The following is a 22,334-nucleotide window of genomic DNA, read 5'->3' as shown; positions in this document are numbered from 1 at the left end:
GAACAATCCTAGATTGTGTCATCTCGCCACATAACCTGAAGTTGTTCATCACTAATACCATTGTAGTAAATCTCTTCTGCAACCTCTCGGTCTTGACATCTCTTATAAAGTGTGGTGCCCAGCTACCCTCTAAGTAACAATATGTTAAAAGAGTCACTAGTTCAGCATCATCACCTCCTGTAACAGTTTCTGACTGCATTCAAATCCAGAAAGTACCTACATCAATGTAAGCCTACACATAGCAAATATGGAACTGGACACAATTAACTCAGACCTCAACGTGTCAAAAAAAAATTGCAGTTCAAATTTGAAACAGTCATCTTTCCCTGGTCAAACTCTGATACTAGAAAAGCTATGACCTTCAAAAACACACAGTAATAATCAGTGATTTGTGATACAGCAACAGAACCATTTTATATATATTTCCCAAGTATCCATTTATCCCCAAAAGGTCACAAATACAATTATGAAATTTCTTAGAACCGTTCTTCAATGTTTTTAGGCACTTTTGGTGAAATCTGCTTGGAGGCAGCTTTGAAGTGGGAAAGGTTTGGCAAGTTGTTTATTAGATCTATCTAACGAGTTCCCACCTCCCAGCAATCTTGCTGTAGGTGGGGTCAGATATCCATCTTAAGGCGCCGTTACAACCTTCCACCTAAATTGGTAGTGCCAACCTCTCCCAGAGGAGTTGCCGGCCACCCACAGCTTCGAGCACTCTGGTTGCCCCTCTCACCTGCATAGCCTGTCCGTCATCCCTAACTGGACAGGATTCCTGGAGGCAGCTTAACTGGCTACCTCAAGAAAATTATACAAGTAGGCAGGACTCAGAAATCATCAGGGTCGGGGCCTGCTTATAGTCCTGATATCCAAGCATCTTTTAAGCTGAGAAGATGCTGTCCAATATTTTGAAAAGTAACTCAGAAACTGATTTTTAAAAAATCCAAAGAAAGCTTAGCGTAAACAGGACCTTTTTTTAAAAAAACAGATCAGGGATGAATCACTTAGTAAGACAGTCCAGTACTTATGAGGCAAAAGGGAGCGCTTTAAACTTAACAAAAAGGAACAACGTGGTGATACATGTACCTGAGACATTTGATAACCAAATTTAGGTCTGCCATGTAAGCTACGTGGTATGGTTTTCCATTGTCCAATGTCTCCAGTGACTGAAAAACAGAATGGAATTACAATTAAGAAGTGGCTATCATCAGATCATAGTTGCTGGCAAACACATCAGTCCCTCCTAAAATTAGCCTCCTGTCTGACCCCAAGGGCTACACCCCAGCATGTTTTCAATTAACATACAAATCACCCAGCAACTTTTACTAGGTGAGCTGGAACCTGCTTTGGGGGTCCCCTGGGCCTATCAGAGGCACCTCCCCCCACCACACATACCTCTCTCCTTTAACCCATCTATCCCTATACCTCAACCTCTTCACCCATCCTCGGTGGGCGTGGTAAACCACTGTTAGCTTATTGCCTGTGTGTGTGTGTGTGTGTGTGACATGCCTGGACATGCCCCTGCCGGCCCGGCCTGGGACTCCTCCCCCCTGGTCCAGGTATAAAGGTGACTGCTCCCCACCCCCTGCCTCAGTCTCTGGACCAGTTCATCAGCATGGGTATGCTCCAAGTCTTTTGCGAATAAAAGCCTATTTGTTCTAGCATACAAACTAGTCTTTGCTTGATTGATAGTGCATCAATTTTATTAGCAAAAGTTTTGGGATGGAGCAGATACTAAAACCTGATAGACTGGAATTGGATCCTCAAGCTGTAGGAGCCTCTAACAGCTTCGATCACTGGCTGCGATGTTTAGAAACTTTCCTCACCGCCTCCATCGTCCGGACCGAAACCGACAAGCTACATGTGCTCCACACCCGGGTAAGCGATCAAGTATTCTCGATGATTAGAGACGCTGAAACTTACAAGGACACGATCGAACTTGTAAAAGGCCCGTACAACAAACAGTCTAATGAAATCTACGCCAGACATCTTCTGGCTACTCGCAGACAACAGCCAGGAGCATCAGGTGATCAATTCCTGCGTGCGTTGCGAGCACTTGGCAGGGCCTGCAACTGCAAGGCCGTAACAGCCGCCCAAAACACTGAGGACTTAATCAGAGATGCCTATGTCACGGGTATCAGGTCAAACTATATCCGACAACGACTGCTGGAACAGGGTGGGCTGGACCTACAAAAGACTGTGGTGCTTGCCGACTCGTTAGAGGTGGCCTTCCGTAATCTCGAGGCCTACACCCCCGACCACAGGGGTGCATCGTGGACATCGCAGTCGCCGCCACCTCTGTACTTGGGAGGGCCGCAGGCCTACGCCATGCCACGTCCCACCAATGACCCGACCGCTGCGGAGAGCTTTATTCACCTGAACACAGTGAGCCGCTACGCCCTTTCAGTACTGCCATTGAAGCAAACAATCTCCATGGCTTCAAAGTCCCACTCGGTGGATGTCCTCGGGTACTGCGTGGCGACCCTGACTGTACGGGACACAGTGTACAAAAATTTCAGGCTCCTCGTGCTGCCACAACTCTGCGCTGCCGTACTCCTGGGGCTAGATTTCCTGTGTCACCTTAAGAGCATCACCATGGAGTATAATGGGCCTTTTTCCCCGCTCTCTGTTTGCAATCAGCAGTTCTTAGATCGCCCATCGCGCACCACCTGTAGTCTCTCGACCCTTAAAGTCGCCCCTCCCTCACTGTTTGAAAATCGCACCCCCGACTGCAAGCTCATCGCCACCAAGAGCAGACGGTACAGTGCTGGAGACAGAGCTTTTATCAGATCCGAAGTACAACGGCTCCTGGGGGAGGGGATCATAGAGCCAGTACCAGCCCCTGGAGAGCCCAAGTAGTAGTTGTTAAGACTGGGGAGAAACATCGCATGGTCATTGACTACAGTCAGACCATTAACCGCTACACGCAGCTGGACGCGTACCCCCTTCCCCGCATATCTGACATGGTTAATCAGATTGCGCAATATCGGGTGTTCTCCACTGTCGACTTAAAATCTGCATACCACCAGCTCCCTATCAACCCAGAAGACCGCCAATATACTGCCTTCGAGGCGGATGGCCACCTCTATCACTTCCTTAGGGTCCCCTTCGGCGTCACCAACGGAGTCTCGGTTTTCCAGCGTGAGATGGACCGAATGGTAGACCAGAACGGGCTGCGGGCCACCTTCCCGTACCTGGATAACATCACCATCTGCAGCCATGATCAGCAGGACCACGACGCCAACCTCCACAAATTCCTAAATCTCACCTATAATAAGGAGAAGTGCGTATTCCGCACACGCTGCCTTGCCATCCTTGGTTGTGTTGTGGAAAACGGGGTCATCGGTCCTGATCCCGACTGCATGCGTCCCCTCCTGGAACTCCCCCTCCCCACCAGCCTCAAAGCACTGAGGAGATGCCTGGGCTCCTTCTCGTATTACGCCCAGTGGGTCCCCAATTATGCGGATAAAGCCCGTCCGCTCATCAAATCCACCTCTTTTCCCCTGACTGCAGAGGCCCGCCTGGCCTTCGACCGCATCAAAGCAGACATCGCGAAGGCCACGATGCATGCTGTAGACGAATCCATCCCGTTCCAGGTGGAGAGCGATGCGTCTGACTTCACCCTAGCCGCCACGCTTAACCAGGCGGGCAGACCCGTGGCCTTCTTCTCACAAACCCTCCAAGACCCTGAAATTCGACACTCCTCTGTTGAAAAGGAGGCCCAAGCCATAGTGGAAGCTGTACGGCACTGGCGCCACTACTTAGCTGGTAAATGATTCACCCTACTCACGGACCAACGGTCAGTTGCATTCATGTTTAATGACACGCAGCGGGGCAAGATCAAAAATGATAAAATATTGAGGTGGAGAATCGAGCTTTCCACCTACAATTACGACATCTTATACCGGCCCGGGAAGCTCAATGAGCCCCCAGACGCCCTGTCCCGGGGAATATGTGCCAGCGCACAAATAGGCCAATTGCAAACTCTCCACAATGACCTCTGCCACCCAAAGGTCACCAGGTTTTTTCACTTCATTAAAGCCCGTAACCTGCCCTACTCCATTGAGGAAGTCAGGTCTATAACCAGACACTGCCAGGTCTGCGCAGAGTGCAAGCCGCACTTCTATTGGCCAGACAGAGCACACCTCATAAAGGCCACCCGCCCTTTCGAACGCCTAAGCGTCGACTTCAAAGGCCCCCTCCCCTCTTCTGACCGCAACATATACTTCCTCAACGTCATTGATGAATATTCACGTTTCCCCTTCGCTATTCCCTGCCTGGATATGACCTCGGCCACGGTCGTCAGGGCCCTGCACAGCCTCTTCACAGCCTCTTCACCCTGTTCGGTTTCCCTAGCTATATCCATAGCAACTGGGGATCCTCCTTTATGAGTGATGCACTGCGACAGTACCTGCTCTCCAAAGGCATAGCCTCAAGTAGGACCACCAGCTACAACCCCAGGGGGAACGGACAGGTAGAGAGGGAGAACGCGACAGTCTGGAAGGCCGTTTTACTAGCTATGAGGTCTAAAGGTCTTCCAGTCACCCGCTGGCAAGACGTCCTCCCTGATGCACTACACTCAATTAGATCACTCCTTTGCACAGCTACCAATGCTACCCCTCACGAAAGAATGTTTGTTTTCCCTAGAAAGTCCTCTTCGGGGACCTCACTACCGTCGTGGCTGATGTCCCCAGGCCCTGTCCTGCTCCGGAAGCACGTGAGGACCCATAAGTCGGACCCCCTGGTCGAAAGGGTCCAACTCCTCCACGCCAACCCCCAATACGCCTATGTGGCGTACCCCGACGGGCGGGAGGACACGGTCTCCATTCGAGACCTGGCACCCGCAGGTGCCCCAGGGACCACGACGACCCACAACCCCACACCCCCACCCCCCGTATACAGCACGCCTGAGCCCCAGGAGCCGCCACCACGCACCCAACTATCAGAAGGAACTACAGACGACTCGCGCGACTACGGCCTGGCGCCTGAACCAACACCGCGGCCACCGGAACCGACACCACAACCGGCACTACGGCGGTCACAGCGGCAGATCAAGCTCCCAGAGACACTAAATTTGTAAATTTGTAATTCTGTAAATATCGTTCCACCCACCTCACCCCCGCCGGACTCTTTTTTAAAAAGCAGGGGGTGAATGTGGTAAACCACTGTTAGCTTATTGCCTGTGTGTGTGTGTGACATGCCTGGACATGCCCCTGCCAGCTCGGCCTGGGACTCCTCCCCCCTGGTCCAGGTATAAAGGTGACTGCTCCCCACTCCCTGCCTCAGTCTCTGGACCAGTTCATCGGCATGGGTGTGCTCAAAGTCTTTTGCTAATAAAAGCCTATTTGTTCTAGCATACAAACTAGTCTTTGCTTGATTGATAGTGCATCAGTGGGGCCTGTCAGCTTGGCCCACCAATACTCTGGACTTACCTTAAGTCCGGCCTCTATTAGCTCCTCTTCTTCGGGAACTACCTGCAGTCCCAGCAGTGGCCACTGCTTAAACCGGTCACTGCTGAATTAGTGCTGCTGCCCTAATCAGTTTGGCTGGCAGGAAATCTTGCCATTAGCCAGTACATGCCCCGTCGACCGTTAAACGGCTGCTGGGCAGCTGACATCAGTAGGACAGGTTCCCTGTCTATCCTTTGAGTGTGGGGTGCAGAAAACCCACTCTGACATTTAAAAAAAAGAGGTCAATATACCAAAGGAACTTTAGGACAGAATTTGGGAACACCCTGATATGAGTTTTGACAAAGCTTCTGCAAAACATTACAGCAGAGACAAAGTAAAGAGGACTCCCGAGTTCAACAAAACTAATTTCTTACACAGAGAACTTACTGCCAAATATGCTCTATCACGCTCAATGAGATTGGCTAGACGGTTTAGAAGGACCCCTCGTTCTGATGCATCCATTGTGCGCCATGGCGATCCAAATCTAAATGCTTCTTTTGCTGCCTTTACCGCTTTATTCACGTCATCCTGTGAACAGATTAAACACAGCACATGAGCCACACGCAGCACTGATAGAACAAAAGAACATCTTACAATATTCAAGGAAATATATTCATTTAAGTGACTATGCCAGTTACCAAAAACTAATATCCAAAACAATGTTCAAGTACATTTACTGACACATTTTAACCACTTGTGTTCTAACTGAACACACTTCATAGTGTAGGAGGAAACCATTTGGTCCATTGTGCATCTCTTTGAAAGGCTATCCAAATAGTCTCTGTTCCCCAGCTTTTTCCCATGCAAATCTTTCCACTTCAATTATTTATCCAAGACTGAATTGGTAAACACCCTGTCAGGCAGTGCATTCCAGACCACAACGAGGTGCATAATATTTTCCCTTGTCTCACCTCTGGTTCTTTTGCTAATTGCCTTAAATTGGTGTCCCCTAGTTATCAACCCTTCACCTCCCCAACCTGTTTTCAGTGGCAGGTGGTATAGTAGCATTGTCACTGGACTAATAATCCAAAGACCCAGAAAAATGCACTGGGGCCTGGGTTTGAATCCCACCATGGCAGATGGTGAAATTTGAATTCAATAAAAATCTAGAATTAAATGATTATCCTTATCTGGTCTGGCCTATATGTAACTCCAGACCCACAATGTGGTTGAACCTTAACTACGCCATGAAATGGCACAGCCAGTCACCCAGTTCAAGGGCAATTTGGGGTGGGTAATAAATACTGACCCAGCCAGTGATGCTCACATGAAAGAATTTAAACAAAGGTTCTCCTTATTTACTCTATCAAAGCCCTTCATGATTTTGAATATTTTTATCAAACATGCCTTTAACCTTCTCTCTTCCAAAGGAGAACCAGTATACTTTCTCCAATCTCTCCACATAACTGGGTGGCACAGTGGTTAGCACTGCTGCCTCACAGTGCCAGGGACCTGGGTTCAATTCCGGCCTCAGATCACAGTCCGTGTGGAGTTTGCACGTTATCCCCATGTCTGCATGGGTTTTCTCCGGGTGCTCCAGTTTCCTCCCACAGTCCAAAGATGTGCAGGTTAGGTTGATTTAATTGACCCTAGCGTCAGGGGATTAGCAGGGCAAGTATTTGGGGTTACGGGGATAGGGCCTGGATGGGATTGTGGTCGGTGCAGACTCAATGGGCTAAATGCACTGTAGGGGTTCTACGATTACTGAGGCTTTCATTATGGTATCATTCCAGTAATCTCCTCTGCACTCTCAAATGCCTTCACTTCCTTCCTTAAGTGTGGTGTCCAGATTTGGCCAAAATACTCCAGCTGGGATCTAGTCCAGCTAAAATCAGTCTTTTATTTAGCCTAACGTATTTGCTTTTGTATTCTATGCCTTTATAAACAAAGCTAAGGATCCTTTATGTCTTTTCAAGCTTTTTCAACTTGACTAGCTACATTCAAAGACTTGAGTATTCACCCTTTAGGTATTTCCAGTGTTGACACTGAATAAACAGTCATAGAATCATTGGTTGCAGCACTCAAGGCAGTCTAGCAGCACAATGAGTCACAATGTTGACTCTGCAAGAACAACTGACCTAATGCCACTCCCCTCTGGATCTGTACAAGCCAAATGGGTAGTATGTGAACAGAGCTAGAGCTTAGAAAATATTAAGTTAATAAGTGAAGGCAGCGCAAGGTAGAAATTAGGTGGTCCAAGTAGATCAAATGTCAGCGGGGGAACATTTGAGAGACAGTGTCCATTATACTGTAGGGTTTAGAATGATGACTGAGAAGGAAAACAGACAGTTCAGAGTAAAGATGGGGTAGAACTGACTTCAATGGGGCAAGAACAGAGCTGGACCAGTTAGACTGGAACAAAAGGTTGCTGGGCAAAGCTGTAGCCAAAGTTGAGAGATATTCCCTTAAAAGGGAAAAGTATGTCAAACAAATCCAGAGTTCTCAATGAAAAAGGAGATAGAAATCAAGATAAGGAAGAAAATACAGTCGAGACCCAAGAGGAATGCAGAAGGTTCAGAAGAGGGGTGAAAAAGCACATCAGACAATCAAAGAGGAATTTATAAGAAAAGGCTGGCAGCCAATATAAAGAGGAAACCCAAAGTCTTCCATAGGCAAATAAATAGCAAAAGTGTAGTAAAAGAAGGACTAGGGTGATTAGGGACCCAATAGGGATTTACACATGGAGGCAGGGGGCATGGCTGAGTACTGAATAAATACTTTACATCTTATTCAAGGAGGTAGATGATACCCAGGACATAGTGACAGTCGAAATTCAGTCCCCAGAGGGTTCAAAATTAAGAATGAGGAAGTGTTGACTAGACTGTTGGTACTGAAAGCTGACAAGGCACTGGGACAGGATGAGATGGATGACAAGGATATTGAAGGAAGTGAGTATAAAATTTGGGGGGCACCAGCCATCAATTTCCAGTCTTTAGACTCAGGGAAGATACCTGAGAACTGGAGAATTACAAATGTCATGCCCTTGTTCAAAAAAGGTTGTAAGGATAGTCCCAGCAATTACAGCCAGGTTTATAATCAGTAGTGGGCAAGTTTCTAGAAACAATTATTTAGGATAAAACCAGTAATCACATGGAAATACGTAGGATGATTAGGAAGAGCCAGCATGGGTTTCTAAAGAGAAAATTGTATTTAAATAACTTTGAAGTTTTTTGAGGAGTTAACTGAAACAGTTGATGAGGGTAATACTTTTAATGTGGGGTACTTTCAGAAGGCATCTGATACAGTGCCACACAACACACTTGAGAGAAAAGTGATAGCTCATGGAATAAAAGGGACAGTAGCAACATGGATACAAAATTAGTTGAATAATAGGAAGCAGAGAGTAATGGTCAGTGGATATTTTTCAGGTTGGAGGAAGGTTTGTAGTGGGGTTCCCCAGGGACCTTTGCTTTTCCTGGTATATGTTAATAATCTAAATCTTGGTGTGCAGGGGACAGTTTCAAAGTTTGCAGTTGATACAAAACTTGATTTCTATTGAAAACTGTGAAGAGAACAGTGTTGAACTTCAAAAGGGCATAGAGAGGTTGGTGGAGTGGGCAGATAAAGTTCAATGCGGCACAAGAGGAGATTTGATATAGATGTTCAAAATCATGTAGGAGCTTGACAGAGTAGATAGGAATAAATTATTCCTGCTTGTAAATGGATCAAGTACAAGAGGATACAGATTTAAGATGACTTACAAAAGAAACAAATGTGATGTGAGAAAAATATTTTTCACACAAGTGAGTGGTTCGGGTCTGGAGTGCACTGGCTGGAAGTGTGGTAGAGGCAGATTTAATTGAGATATTCAAGAGGCCATTGGATCATTACTTGAATAGAAACAATATGAAGGGGTATGAGGAATAAGCAGGGGATTGGCACTAATCTGTAATGCTGGTTTTTAGTGTCGGTGCAGATATAATGGGCAAATGGCATCCTTCTGTGCCATAACGATTCTGTGAATTGGCTAGATTTGTCTGGTTCCTTTTTTGTGAACAGGACAAGCCAATTTTACACTTTTGTCAGGTAGATTCCAGTGTGTGGAACCGCCTGTTTGGTCAGAATCCATCATTTTTGCTGTATCCAGTGTGCTTGACATCACATGGAATGAATTGAATTGGCTGAAGACTGGGATCTGTGATGGTAAAAGAGGCTAAGATAAATCACCCCCATTCAGCATTTCTGGCTAAAAACTCTTCAGCCTGGTTTTTTGCACTCATGCTGGGCTGCACCATCAGAGGATGACTGCACGAACCACCCTGTCCTCCCATTAGTTGTTAAATTGTACACTATGGATCAAATGGCCTACTGCTACACTGCAACAATTCTGCGATCCTTTGAACTCAACCCAGAGGAGGACTCCAACAGATGACTTCTGCAACGTGACTTGGTACTTGTATCTACCAGGAGGGCTTACTTCTGGTTTCAAACAAATTAACTTCCATTACAATTCGGGGCACCAGAGAGATTTTTCTGTTTTCACAATCTTACCAGTATTTACTATGAATGCCTGATTAATGAAGAACCAATTTTCCATAAATTTGTACCTGCTTAATGGAATTCCAACACTGTTTGATCTGTCTAGGGAAGAGCTACTTTTGTTAAAAGTAGACAAAGTTTGAAATCCCAATTATCCACTAAGAATAAAGCCACATTATTCCACAGTTTTAAGCAACCAAAATAAACTTTACAAGATAAGTCAGAAAAGTAAACAATTTACAATATTGATCTAATATTCTAACATTCAGAATTAACATGAGGTAAATATAAATTAACAGGCAAACTGTGGTTGGGCACACCACACCGCACATTAAATGGCAGACATGAATAAGAAAGATCCCACTGATTTCTCAGCACCTATCCAGGCATTGGTGACACTGAGTCACAAAACCTTGTTAAAACTGTCTTCCTCAAAAGGGATTTCAAATCATCACTTTCAAAATCTAGCCTCAATTTCCTCAAAAGCCACCCCAACAGCCTCAATAACTGCTCATTCCCCGATGGTTCAATCGATTCTCCTGAGACTACATCCCATGGGATTCCTAAAGCTGCACTCCCACTTCTGACTACTGGTATAATTCCAACTCTTTCGCAGACTTTTAGCTTCACTATAATGGTACTGCTCTGGGCTTCTCTGACCTCCCATCTCCTGGCTGCCCTGTGCTTTAAGTGGTAGAAACTAGTGGACTGTCACCTTTCTCCTCTCCCCAGGACTTCTCTGGCTCCTAACTGCCCTAAGCCTGCTAACAGCTCCTATGGCTTTTCTGTGAGCTGCAAACGACAGGAGATCCAATTTGCAACCAATCCCCTCTCTCTCAGCAAACACACACATAATTTGAACTCAGATAACCTTCTAAGCTCCACCATGACAACAGTCTTTCTGGGTTAATTGAATGCTTTTAAACTAAGTTAGCTCTAACCCCCAAAACAAAATAGATCTCTGGACTGCACTTCTGTGCGATTACTGTAGACATCACGTCTCCAATTCTCCAACCAAGTAAGCCCACCCGCTGTTTAATGGCTCCATCTCTTCTATTCTGACTCTAGTGAACAAATATGGGTAACCTTCTGAGCTGCCCTTTTGTTTTAGATGTCCTGACAATCTCAAAAGCTCAACATTTTAGTTACCTTACCTTCACAACAACAATCTGCCCAGCACTAAATGTTACTTCTTGAAATAGTAACATGAACTAGAAATTCGTCACAACACACAAACTAGGGATACATATGAAACAGTTGGCTCAAATGTAAGGATTGTGATTTATGAGCAGCAGATAAAGGGAAAATAGCACAGATTACCTTATCTCCTTTGGCAACTTGGCAAATGATTTCCCCTGTGGAGGGATTGATGGTTGGGAATGTTTTCTTACTGACTGCGTCATGCCATTCATTGTTGATGAAGATCTGAAAAAGGAAAAAAAATGATAGATACATTCGCCATTTCATTTCAATGGTGATTGAGAAAACAGCCAAATCGCCATCACTACAGTATCCAATTGACACTGGGTACGTGCTCAAAGAGTAGCATGAAAATATATAACTGGAATTGTAGCAGCGCCACTATTATGATGCACATAAATATAAGCAAGCATGCAATGTGGAATACTAGCTCATCGTGAATGTAAACGGGGCAGAGTGTCTTTCTGACGGTGACTGCTAATCCTCAGAAAATTCAGGCCTAATGTTACAAGAAGTTTAACATCGAGTTAAGTTAACAAAGTTCAGGCAACCAAAAGGATATATTAGTGACCAGTTAATTGCATTATCAGCTAGCTGTGGGCTTTGAATCTTCTTCACATCCTTGTAACTAAACTATCCCACATACATCTAAACAAAACTGGGGGAAAATAGTCATACCAAGGTTCAATTTGGAATGAAACCATATCATGTAGTTAGTTACTAATTCAAATACTTTACTTCATTAATGACTCAAAAAACCTTGCTCAATGGATCACAGTACAAGTTACTGCAGGTTTTTATTTAATTAGTTTCAGCAATGGTGGAACTGGTAAGGCTAGCATTTATTGCTGATTGCTAATTGTCCTTCAGCAGATAGTGATATAGGTATACCCTGGACATTGTTAGATAGAGAGTTCCAGGATTTTGACCCAGCGATGACAAAGGAACAGCGATTTATTTTTAAGTCAAAATGGTGTAAGATTTGTAAGTGACTTGCATGTGGCACTGTTCCCATGTGCTTGGTGCCTTCGTTCTTCGAGGCAGAAGGGGTAGTGGAAAATGCTTTAATATCCTGGAGGAGGTACACAGTGTAGGCATGACACACCAGTGGTACAGAGTGTGATTGTTTAAAGTGGTAGATGGAGTGATAATCAACTGGGATGCTTAGAGTGTAGCTGGAGCTGCATTCATCCAGGTGAATATTCTATCACACTCCTTACTTGCACCTTTGGCAAGGAGGTGAGTTACTCAGAGATTGATAGGGTTCTAGATATTAAAGATGTTAAGTGTGAGATAATGGGGTTGTGGTCATTCTGCTTGATATAGTTGAACTGCTCGAAGGCCATAGGGCCAACTCCTGCTCTTATTTATTATGTTCCCTGCAGAATACTCAGCCTTTGGCCTGCTCTTGAAGTCACAGTATTTGTGTGCTTGGTCAATTAAGTTTCTGGTCAATAGTGATTTTGATGCCAATGGTAATCTCGTGGAGGTTGAGGGGAAATTGTGGTCTCTCTTTTGTTGAAGATGATCAATACCTGGCACTTGTGGAGGTGTGAATATTACTTGCCACATATCAGCCTACGCCCGAATATTGTCCAGGTCTTGCTGCATGCGGACACAAATTGCTTCATCATCTGAGAAGTTGAGAGTGGAACAAAAACTGTGGATAGACCATTTCCACCTTTGACCTTATGGAAGGACGGTTATTAATCAAGCAATTGAAGATGGTTGGGCCTAGGAAACTGCCACTGAACTTGCGTAGCGATGTTGCCAGGCTGAGATGACTGGTCTCCAACAGCCAGAACCAAGTCTACCTTCAACTATTTGATGGGATGCCAAGTGTAAGTGAGTACAGAAATCGGAGGATAAGGCAGATGAATGTGTGGTTGAAAAGATGGTGCAGGAGGAAGGGTTTTAGGTTCTTGGAACAGGCTCTGGGGAGATGGCACCTGTACAAGCCAGGCAGGTTGCATCTGAACAGAGCTGGGACTGAGTTCCTTACGAGGCGTTTTGCTAATGCTGTTGGGAAGGCTTTAAACTAACTGGGCAGGGGTGTGGAAACCAAGAGGAAATATTAGAGAGGATGCACAAAATATTGGGTGGGACAGAAAGCATAAGACCATAAGACATAAGAGCAGAATTAGGCCACTCGGCCCATCGAGTCTGCTCTGCCATTCAGTCATGGCTGATTTTTTTCTCATCCCCATTCTCCTGCCTTTTCCCCATAACCCCTGATCCCCTTACAGAAAAAATTAAGTTAATAAGTGAAGTCGGAGTAAGGGAGAAAGTAATGACGTCTATATCAGGACAACTGTGCATGTATTATAAATGCATGGAGAGGGACAAATGTTCCTAGATTGTGTCCAGGAAAACTTTCTACAGCAGTATGTGTCCAGTCCAACAAGAAAGGATACACTTTTGGACTGGCTCTTGGAAATGAGGGCGGCCAAGTAAATCAAGTATCAGTGGGGGAACATTTAAGAGATGACAGCGTCCATTGTATTGTACGGTTTAAGATGATGATAGAAAAAGAAAGGAGGCAATCCAGTGTAAAATAATTCATTAGGGAGAGCAGCCTTCAATGGGGCAAGAACAGAGCTTGGCCAGTGAGATTGGAACAAAAGATTGATGGGAAAAACTGTAGCTGAACAATGGACTACCAAAGTCAAGGTATATTCCCTTAAAAGGGAAAAGTATGGTAAACAAATCCAAAGCTCCCTGGATGAAAAGGGAGATAGAAATTAAGATAAGAAAGTAAAAGTATGTTTGACAGATGTCAGATAGAAAATACAGTTGAGAACCAAGAGGAATATGGTTCAGACAGGAGGTGACAAAACAGGTTAGAGAAGCCAAGAGGGATTAATGAGAAAAGACTGGCAGCCAACATAAAAGGTGAATCCCAAAGTCTTCTATTGGCACATAAATAGTAAAAGGGTTTTAAAAGTAGAGCTGATTAGGGACATAGAAGGGGGTTGATACATGGAGGCAGGAAGCAGGCTGGGGCATTAAATTAATACTTTGCATCAATTTTTACCAAAGAGATAGATGCCACTCAGGACATGGTGACAGTCAAGGAAATCCTGTCCATAGAGGGTTCAAAATTGATAAGGAGGAAGTGTTGAATGGATGATCGGTACCAAAATTTGAAAAGGCACTGGGACTAGATGAGATTGATGGGATGTGGGCACCATTGGCTCGACCAGCATTTATTACTCATCCCTAGTTGCCGTCGAGGTGGTGATGGTAAGCTACCTTCTTGAACCGTAGCAGTCCTGGAGGCGTAGGTAAACCCACAGTGCTGTTAGGGAGGGAGTTCCAGGATTCTGACCCAACGACACACGCAAGTAAGGATGTTTAGTGACTTGGAGGGGAACCTCCAGGTGTTGTCATTCCCGGGTATCTGTTGCTCTTGTCCTTCTGGATGGTAGTGGTCAAGGGTTTGGAAAGTGTTGCTTAAGGAACCTTGGTGAGTTCCTGCAGTACATCTTTTTAGATGGTACACATGGCTGCAACTGTTTGTCAGTGGTAGAGGGATTGAATGTTTGTGGAAGGGGTAGCAGTCCAGGGTTGCTCTGTCCTGGATGGTGTCAAACTCCTCGAGTGCTGTTGGAGCTGCACCCATCCAGGCAAGTGGAGAGTATTCCATTATGCACCTGACATGTGCCTTGTAGATGGTGGACAGGCTTTGGGGAATCAGGAGGCAAGTTACTTGCCATAGGATTCCTAGCCTTTGACCTGCTCTGGTAGCCACATGGTGGATAGTCCAGTTCAGTTTTTTGTCAATGGCAATCCCCAGGATGTTGACAGTGGGGAATACAGCAATGGTAATGACATTGAAGGCCAAGGGGGATAGTTAGATCTTGTTGGAGATGGTCAATTCTGGCTCTTGTGGCATAAATGTTGCTTGCCACTTGTCAGGCCAAGCCTGGATATTGTCCAGGTCTTGATGCATTTGGACATAGGCTGCTTCAGTACCTGAGGTGAGGCAAATGATACAATGATACTGAACATTATGCAGTCATCATTGAACATTCCCACTTCTGAGCTTATGAGAGAAGGAAGATGGTTGGGCCAAAGACACTACCGTGCAGAATTCCTGCAGTGATGTCCTGGAGCTGAGATGATTGATCACCAACCACCACAACCTGCTTTCTTTGTGCCAGGTACAACTTCAACAATGATCAACCTCCCCCTCCCATTGACTCCATTTTTCTAGGGCTTCTTGATGCCATACCTGGTTAAATACGGCCTTGGTGACAAAGGTAGGCACTCTCACCTCACAACTGGAGTTCAGCTTATTTGTCCATGTTTGAACCTAGGCTGTAATGAGGTCAGGAGCGGAACACAAACTCAGCATCCATGAGCAGGTTATTGCTGAGTAAGTGCCACTTGATAGCAGCGTTGATGACCCCCTTCCATCATTTTACTGATGATCAAGAGTAGACTAACAGGTAATTGGTAAGGTTGGATTTGTCCTTTTTCTTGACATAACTGGGCAATTTTTCATATTGCTGGGTAGATGCCAGTGTTTTAGCTGTACTGGAACAGCTTGGCTAGGGGGTATGGCAAGTTCTGGAGCACACGTCTTCAGTACTATTGCTGGAATATTGTCAAGGCCTATACCCTTAGCAGTATCCAGTACCTTCAGAGGTTTCTTGTTATCACAAGGAGTGAATCGAATTAACTGGAGACTGATATATGCGAGGCTGCGGACCTCCGGTGGAGGCCGAGATGAATAAAAAGGATAGTAGCAACGTAGATACAAAATTAGCTCAATAATAGGAAGCAGAGAGTAATGATCAATGGATATTTTACAGGCTGGAGGAAGGTATGTAGTGGTGTTTCCCTAGGGATCTTTGCTCTTCCTGATATATGTTAATAATCTAGATCTTGGTGTGCAGGGGACAGTTTCAAAGTTTGCAGATGATACAAAACTTGGAAGTGTTGAAAACTGTTAAGACAACGTGTTGAACTTCGAAAGGACATAGAGAGGTTGGTGGAGTAGGCAGATAGGTGGCAGGTGAAGTTCAATGCAGCACGAGAGGAAATTTGATAGAGATGTTCAAAATCATGTAAGGGTTCAACACAGTAGATAGGGAGAAATAGTTCCTGTTCGTAAATGGATCAAGAATAAGAGGGGACAGATTTGAGATGATTTGCAATGAGTATGTTGGGTCTGGAATGCACTGTCTTGAAGTGGTGGAAGCAGGTTCAATTGAGATACTCAAGAGGGCATTAGATCATTACCTGACTAGAAACAATATGCAGGGGTACAAGGAAAAGGCAAGGGATTGGCACTAAGCTGTAATGCTGTTTTAGTAAGCTGGTGCAGATACGAAGAGCCAAATGGCCTCCTGCACTATAACAATTCTGAGATTTTGTGAAATGGCTAGATTAGGCTGATTCTGCTTTTGTGAACAAAACAAACTCATTTTACACTTTTATTAGATCGACTCCAGTGTGTGGAACCGCCTGTTAAAAGGCATGACTAATTCTGGAACACAAGTCTTTAAGTAGTTTGCAAATCAACCCTCTGGACATAATCCATCTTGTTCCACAGGTACACATAAGTTCTTAGAAAAGATCAACATAACTTTCAAACTAGTTCTACTCTCACTTATCCTTAAATCTATTCGGTTGAACAATCTGGTCCCTTCATTGTTAAAAAAGCCTTGAACAAATTACTCTTGCGATTTTCTTCAAGAACCTTCAGATCACTATTATTAAATCAGTCAATTTGCATTTTACTTTTGGCTGTGAAATTCTCTCCTGGTTGTGAATTTTTTGATGTTCCAGAAACATTTGAACTATCAAATGATTCTACTTTTGAAAGCCAAATCATTATTTGATTTGTAGCCATGGATTATTATTACGTACAGCACTCCCTTCATGTTACCTTATCATAGTGAACGTCCGGCTGGGTCGTTGGGGCTGGAAGTGTCGCAGCCTCAGTATATCTCCTGACTCCAGGGACATTGACTAGGGAAACCCTGGGCAACCGGCGGACAACTGACCACAACATTTTCTAGGGGTGGTGGCACACGCTTCACTTGCGCTTAAAATAAAGCTACCACGAACGCTTCCTCCTCGGTCTCAAACAAACAGCTAATTAATCGTTGCCCAGCCGCCCCCAAACCAGTCCATCGAACGCCAATCACGGCTAGCGGCCCCGGCCCCGCCCCCTCTGTCAGTTCTGGCCGTTAACGGCCCAAATCAACCGTCGAAGCGCACTCCACAAGATGGCGCCCGACGCATCACGTGACAGTGTCTGTTACCCCCTTTCCCCCCCCTACAAATCCCGCGTTTTGTTTATCGGAAGATCACGAGGAACTTCGGGTGATTAAAGAAATGACATTAGCTCCTCGCAGAGAGAAGAAAAATACTGATTTCGGTTCAACTCCTTTCATAGTCCACCAATCAATTGTGAAGGGAAGTCTCTTCGGACAGCACTTTATCAGCCGATGGTGTTAGACTCTCCTATTTGGCTGCCATGCCCATGGTACATTGATCTTCTGCCAAGAAAGATTGGTACATTGATCTTCAACAAATCTCTTTAGGAGCCAAAGCAAAGGTCAGTTTAGGGTAACTATTTATGGCTGTCATTAATAGCAGGAAGCTGGGAGGGGAACGCGGAGTTTATAGTTCCCCTTGGCTTCAAACACGTAGAATCAACAAAACCAGAACATCAAAACTAAGCACAACACTGGAGAATTTTTTAAAGAAGAAACAGCAAACGTTTTCCCAGCAGGTCAATCGGTGGAGAGGGAAACAGAGTTAACGTTTTAGGTGGAACTGGGAAAGGTCAGAGATGTTTTAAAACGATTTTAACCGGAGGGAAAGAAGGTCTGTGAGAAGGCGGGAGACTAGAGAGAGAGATAAAATAGTTGGCGCTGCAAAGCCAAAGGGAGTGGTTAAGAGATCAGCAGAGAAACAAAGTGAGTCCAGAGGAAGTGTAAATGCTGGGAATCTGAAATTAAAACATAAAATGCAGAATACCCCAACAAGTTATGGCATGGTGGCATAGTGGTGAGCACTGTTGCCTCACAGAACCTGGGTTCAATTCTGGCTTTGGGTGACTGTGGAGTTTGCATGTTCTCCCTGTGTCTGCGTGGGTTTCCTCTGGGTACTCTGGTTTCCTCCCACAGTCCAAAGATGTGTGGGTTAGGCTGATTGGCCATGCTAAATTGCCCCTTTAGTGTGAGGGGATTAGCAGGGTTAGGGGGATAGGGCCTGGGTGGGATTGTTGTTGGAGAGTTGGTTCAATCTTGATAGGCTGAATGGCTTCCTTCTGCACTGTAAGGATTCTATGATTCTAAGTTAGATGTGGCTTAGTTAGTGCTTCTGAGTGGCATGGTTGCTGGTTCCAGTCCCAATCTAGGAATTGAACACAAAAATCAGTGCAGTACTGAGGGCGTGAAGCACTGTTGGAGATGTTGGCTGGAATTTTCCAGCCATTCACACTCTGCCGTCATTGCAAGTGAGAAAGGAGAATTGGCACTCAGCCAAAGCTCCATTCACTGCAGCGGGACCAGGGAATCCTGCTGGTGTGAACCAGCATGAATGTTATTAATTCATTTTTATTACCTTATATAATTTTTTTAAATTTTCATTTCTTCCATCGTTTCATTTATCCACTTCTAAAATCTCACTTTTCATCTTGTTTTCCCCCCTCCTCCACCTCACTAGGACCATCTGACACATGCCTCAGGATGTCATTTGACATTCTGCATCTTTGTTCTACTATTTACACATCTGATCTCTTAATGATCGCTATTTGCACCATTTCTAGCCTTTATCACCACTTTGAATTTTTGTCCATGACATCTTTGCCATTTACATCCCTCCCCTCACCCTTACAGTATAAATCACGTTCTATTTTGTTTGTCTTCAGCTCTGTCAAAGGTCATCAAGACTCAAAACGTTAGCCCTATTCTCCCTCCACAGATGCTGTCTGACCTGCTGAGATTTTTCAGTATTGTCTTTTTTTTTTCAGATTCCAGCATCTACAGTATTTTGCTTTTATGTTTGAGTAAAAAAGAAACATTGGGCTAAGACAAATATGAGTCTATTACAGGCAGAATCAAGAGAATTCATAGTGAGGAATAGAGAAATGGCAGAGAAGCTAAATTATTACTTTGTATCTGTTTTCACGAAGGAAAATACAGGAAATCTCCCAGATTTAGATGCTCAAGGGATCGGGGAGAATGAGTCGTCCCCTGGACCTGAGGAGAATGAGTCATCCCCAGTACCTGATATTGTGCATCCCAGTGTGTTGAAAAAGATTGCTATAAAGATAGTGGATGCATTGGTGAACATCTTCCAAAATTCTATGGATTCTGGAATGATTCCCGAAGATTGGAAGGTAGCAAATGACTTGTCAGCCTTACATCAGTAGTATGGAAAAAGTTTGAATCTATGTGATAAATGGACACATGATCTGATTGGGCATGGATTTACCAATGGGAAATCATGTTTGACGAACGTGTTGGAGCTTTTTGAGGATGTTACTAACAAAATTGATAAAGTAGAATTGATGGATGTAGTATATTTGGATTTTCAGAAAAGGTTTGATAAAATTTGCCACAGGAGGTTGATTCACAAAATAAAAGCACAAGGGGATAGGAGACAATATACTGGCATGGATTAGGGATTGGCTAACGGACAGAAAATAGTAGGAATAAATGGGTCATTCTCTCCGGGGCAGGCTGAGGCTAGTGAGTTACTGCAAGGATCAGTACTTGGGCCCCAGCTGTTCACAATATATCTCAATGATTTGGATGTGGGGACCAAATGTAATATTTCCAAGTTCTCAAGCAGTGGTCAGCACGTAATGTCCTTGAGGCCCTGAGAGAAAAGGAGACGGCGGATCCTGTCGGATGGTTCCCTGAGCGGACTGTCAATGTCATTTGGCAGAATGCCTCATCACCAGAACTCACAAACAAGCACCAAGACCTGGCTTGGCTGGTGGTGAGAAGGGCACTCCCCGTCAGATCCTTTATGCACGCCCGAGGGCTCAACCTCACCGCACGCTGCCCTCGAAGCGGCTGCGGGGGTGATGAGATGGTCGCACACCTCCATGTGGAATGTGCCTTTGCAAAGAAGGTCTGGAGTGAGATGCAGTGGTATTTGTCGCGGTTCGTCCCGAGCAGCTCGGTGACGCAGGACTCTGTGCTCTACGGGCTGTTTCCGGGGACGCACACCGAGACAAACATCAACTGCTGCTGGAGGGTCATCAACTCGGTGAAGGACGCGCTTTGGTCCGCCCGAAACTTGCTGATCTTCCAGCTGAAAGAATTGTCCTCGACCGAGTGTTGTAGACTGGCACATTCAAAGGTCCAGGACTACGTGCTCAGGGACGCGCTCAAGCTTGGGGCAGCCGCCGCAAAGGCACAATGGGGAAAGGCCACCGTGTAAAGCGTCTTAACCGAGGCAGACCAAGGGCCGGGTAACTGCAGAATACCCTCGGCCTGCGTAACTGTGTGCCAATCTGAAAAATAACGGCACACAGTAAACTCTGATGTATGTATATAGTTTTAAAGTAATGAAATGTAATGAATGTAATGTTTTGTAAATAAGTACTGTATTCTACTGTAAAAATGATTCTTTTTTTGCACTGTTTATAACTTTTGGATCTGTAGTTTTGCAATGTTTTATTTGAGAGTTTTTTTTTTAATAAAGTATATTTTTGAAAAAATTTTTCCAAGTTCTCGGCCTTTTGGCTAAGATCAAGTGTAGCTATGTGGATGCTGCACTTGATTGAGGTCATTGGGTTGCAATTAAGCTTCATTTTCATTTGAAGCAATTTTTAAAAGCGGCATCTCGGCTTTTTGGCTAAGATGCAAATGAAATCAAGCCTTGGAGGAGGAAACCTCCGCCTACTCCAATCAGCTTGGTTCATGTAGATCAGGCCCAAGACAGGGTAGAGGATTGCATGCCCTGTCTTGTCAGCCTGGATCGGAAATGTCTCAACTTGTTGAGACTCTGAACTGGACTTGATTTGATGGAATTTTTTTTTGTACTTTTCCAATTCAAAGTTCTCGGCCTTTTGGCTAAGATCAAGTGTAGTATGGATTGGATGCTGCGCTTGGTCGAGGTCATTGGGTTGCATTTAAGCTTCATATTCATATGAAGCAATTTTTAAAAGCGGCGTCTCGGCCTTTTGGCTAAGATGCAAATGAGATCAAGCCTTGGAGGAGGAAACCTCCCCCTCCTCCAATCAGCTTGGCTCATGTAGATCAGGCCCAAGACAGGTGTGAAGGCCCTGTCTTGTCAGCTTGGATCGGAAATGTCTCAACTTGTTGAGACTCTGAATTGGACTTAATTTGATTGAATTGGAAAAGTATTTTTTTTTAATTTCCAAGTTCACAGATGATACAATGCTAGGTGGGAATGTGTGAGAAGATGTAAAGTGGCTGCAGGAGGATTTGGACAGACTTGGGCAAGAACATGGCACATGGAATATAATGTGGAAAAATGTGAGGTAATCCACTTCGATAAAAGGAACAGATGCACAGAGTAAATGGTAAGAAATTACAAAGTGTAAATGCACAAAGGGATCTAGATGTTAATGTCCATAAGTAACTAAAGGCTAACATGCAGGTGCAGCAAGCTATTAGGAAGGTGTTACAAACCCAGTTGATATTACAACTGGACGGGTAGGTCCGAGAATGGAACTATGGCTCAAAAGGCTGTAGCATTTTTTTTAGAAAACGTGGATGAACAGAGTATGAACAGGCAAATGGGATGTTGGCATTTATCGCGAGGGGGATAGAATATAAAAGCAGAGAAGCCTTGCTGCATCTGTACAAGGCATTGGTGAGGCCACAGCTGGAATACTGTGTGCAGTTTTGGTCCCCTTGCGAAAGGATATATTGGCCTTGGAGGGAGTGCAGAGAAGGTTCACCAGGTTGATACCGGAGATGAGGAGTGTAGATTATGAGGAGAGATTGAGCAGATTAGGTTTGTACTCGTTGGAGTTTAGAAGGCTGAGGGGGGATCTTATAGAGGCATATAAGATAATGAAGGGGCTGGATAGGGTAGAAGTGGAGAGATTCTTTCCACTTAGAAAGGAAACCAGAACTAGAGGGCACAGCCTCAAAATAAAGGGGGGTCAGTTTAGGACAGAGTTGAGGAGGAACTTCTTCTCTCAGAGGGTGGTGAATCTCTGGAATTCTCTGCCCACTGAAGTGGTGGAGGCTACCTCGTTGA

General features: G+C 44.8%; 1 protein-coding gene across 1 annotated transcript in view; it reads right to left on the bottom strand.

The window, feature by feature from the left end:
- LOC144502915 (aldehyde dehydrogenase, mitochondrial-like) overlaps window positions 1-17,693 on the bottom strand; it is a 38,116-nt gene extending 20,423 nt beyond the window's left edge. The window contains exons 1-4 of the mRNA XM_078227332.1: window positions 17,023-17,693; window positions 11,247-11,351; window positions 5,835-5,975; window positions 1,084-1,163 (exon numbers count right to left, since the gene is read on the bottom strand). Of these exons, the coding sequence (XP_078083458.1) occupies window positions 1,084-1,163; window positions 5,835-5,975; window positions 11,247-11,351; window positions 17,023-17,148 (452 nt within the window). The 5' untranslated portion in view covers window positions 17,149-17,693. The remainder of the gene's footprint in view (window positions 1-1,083; window positions 1,164-5,834; window positions 5,976-11,246; window positions 11,352-17,022) is intronic.
- Window positions 17,694-22,334: the final 4,641 nt, after the last annotated feature.

This window comes from Mustelus asterias, chromosome 13 (assembly GCF_964213995.1).
Source record: "Mustelus asterias chromosome 13, sMusAst1.hap1.1, whole genome shotgun sequence".
In the NCBI taxonomy this organism is placed as follows: Eukaryota; Metazoa; Chordata; class Chondrichthyes; order Carcharhiniformes; family Triakidae; genus Mustelus; species Mustelus asterias.
This window is presented reverse-complemented; position numbering and strand designations above follow the sequence as displayed.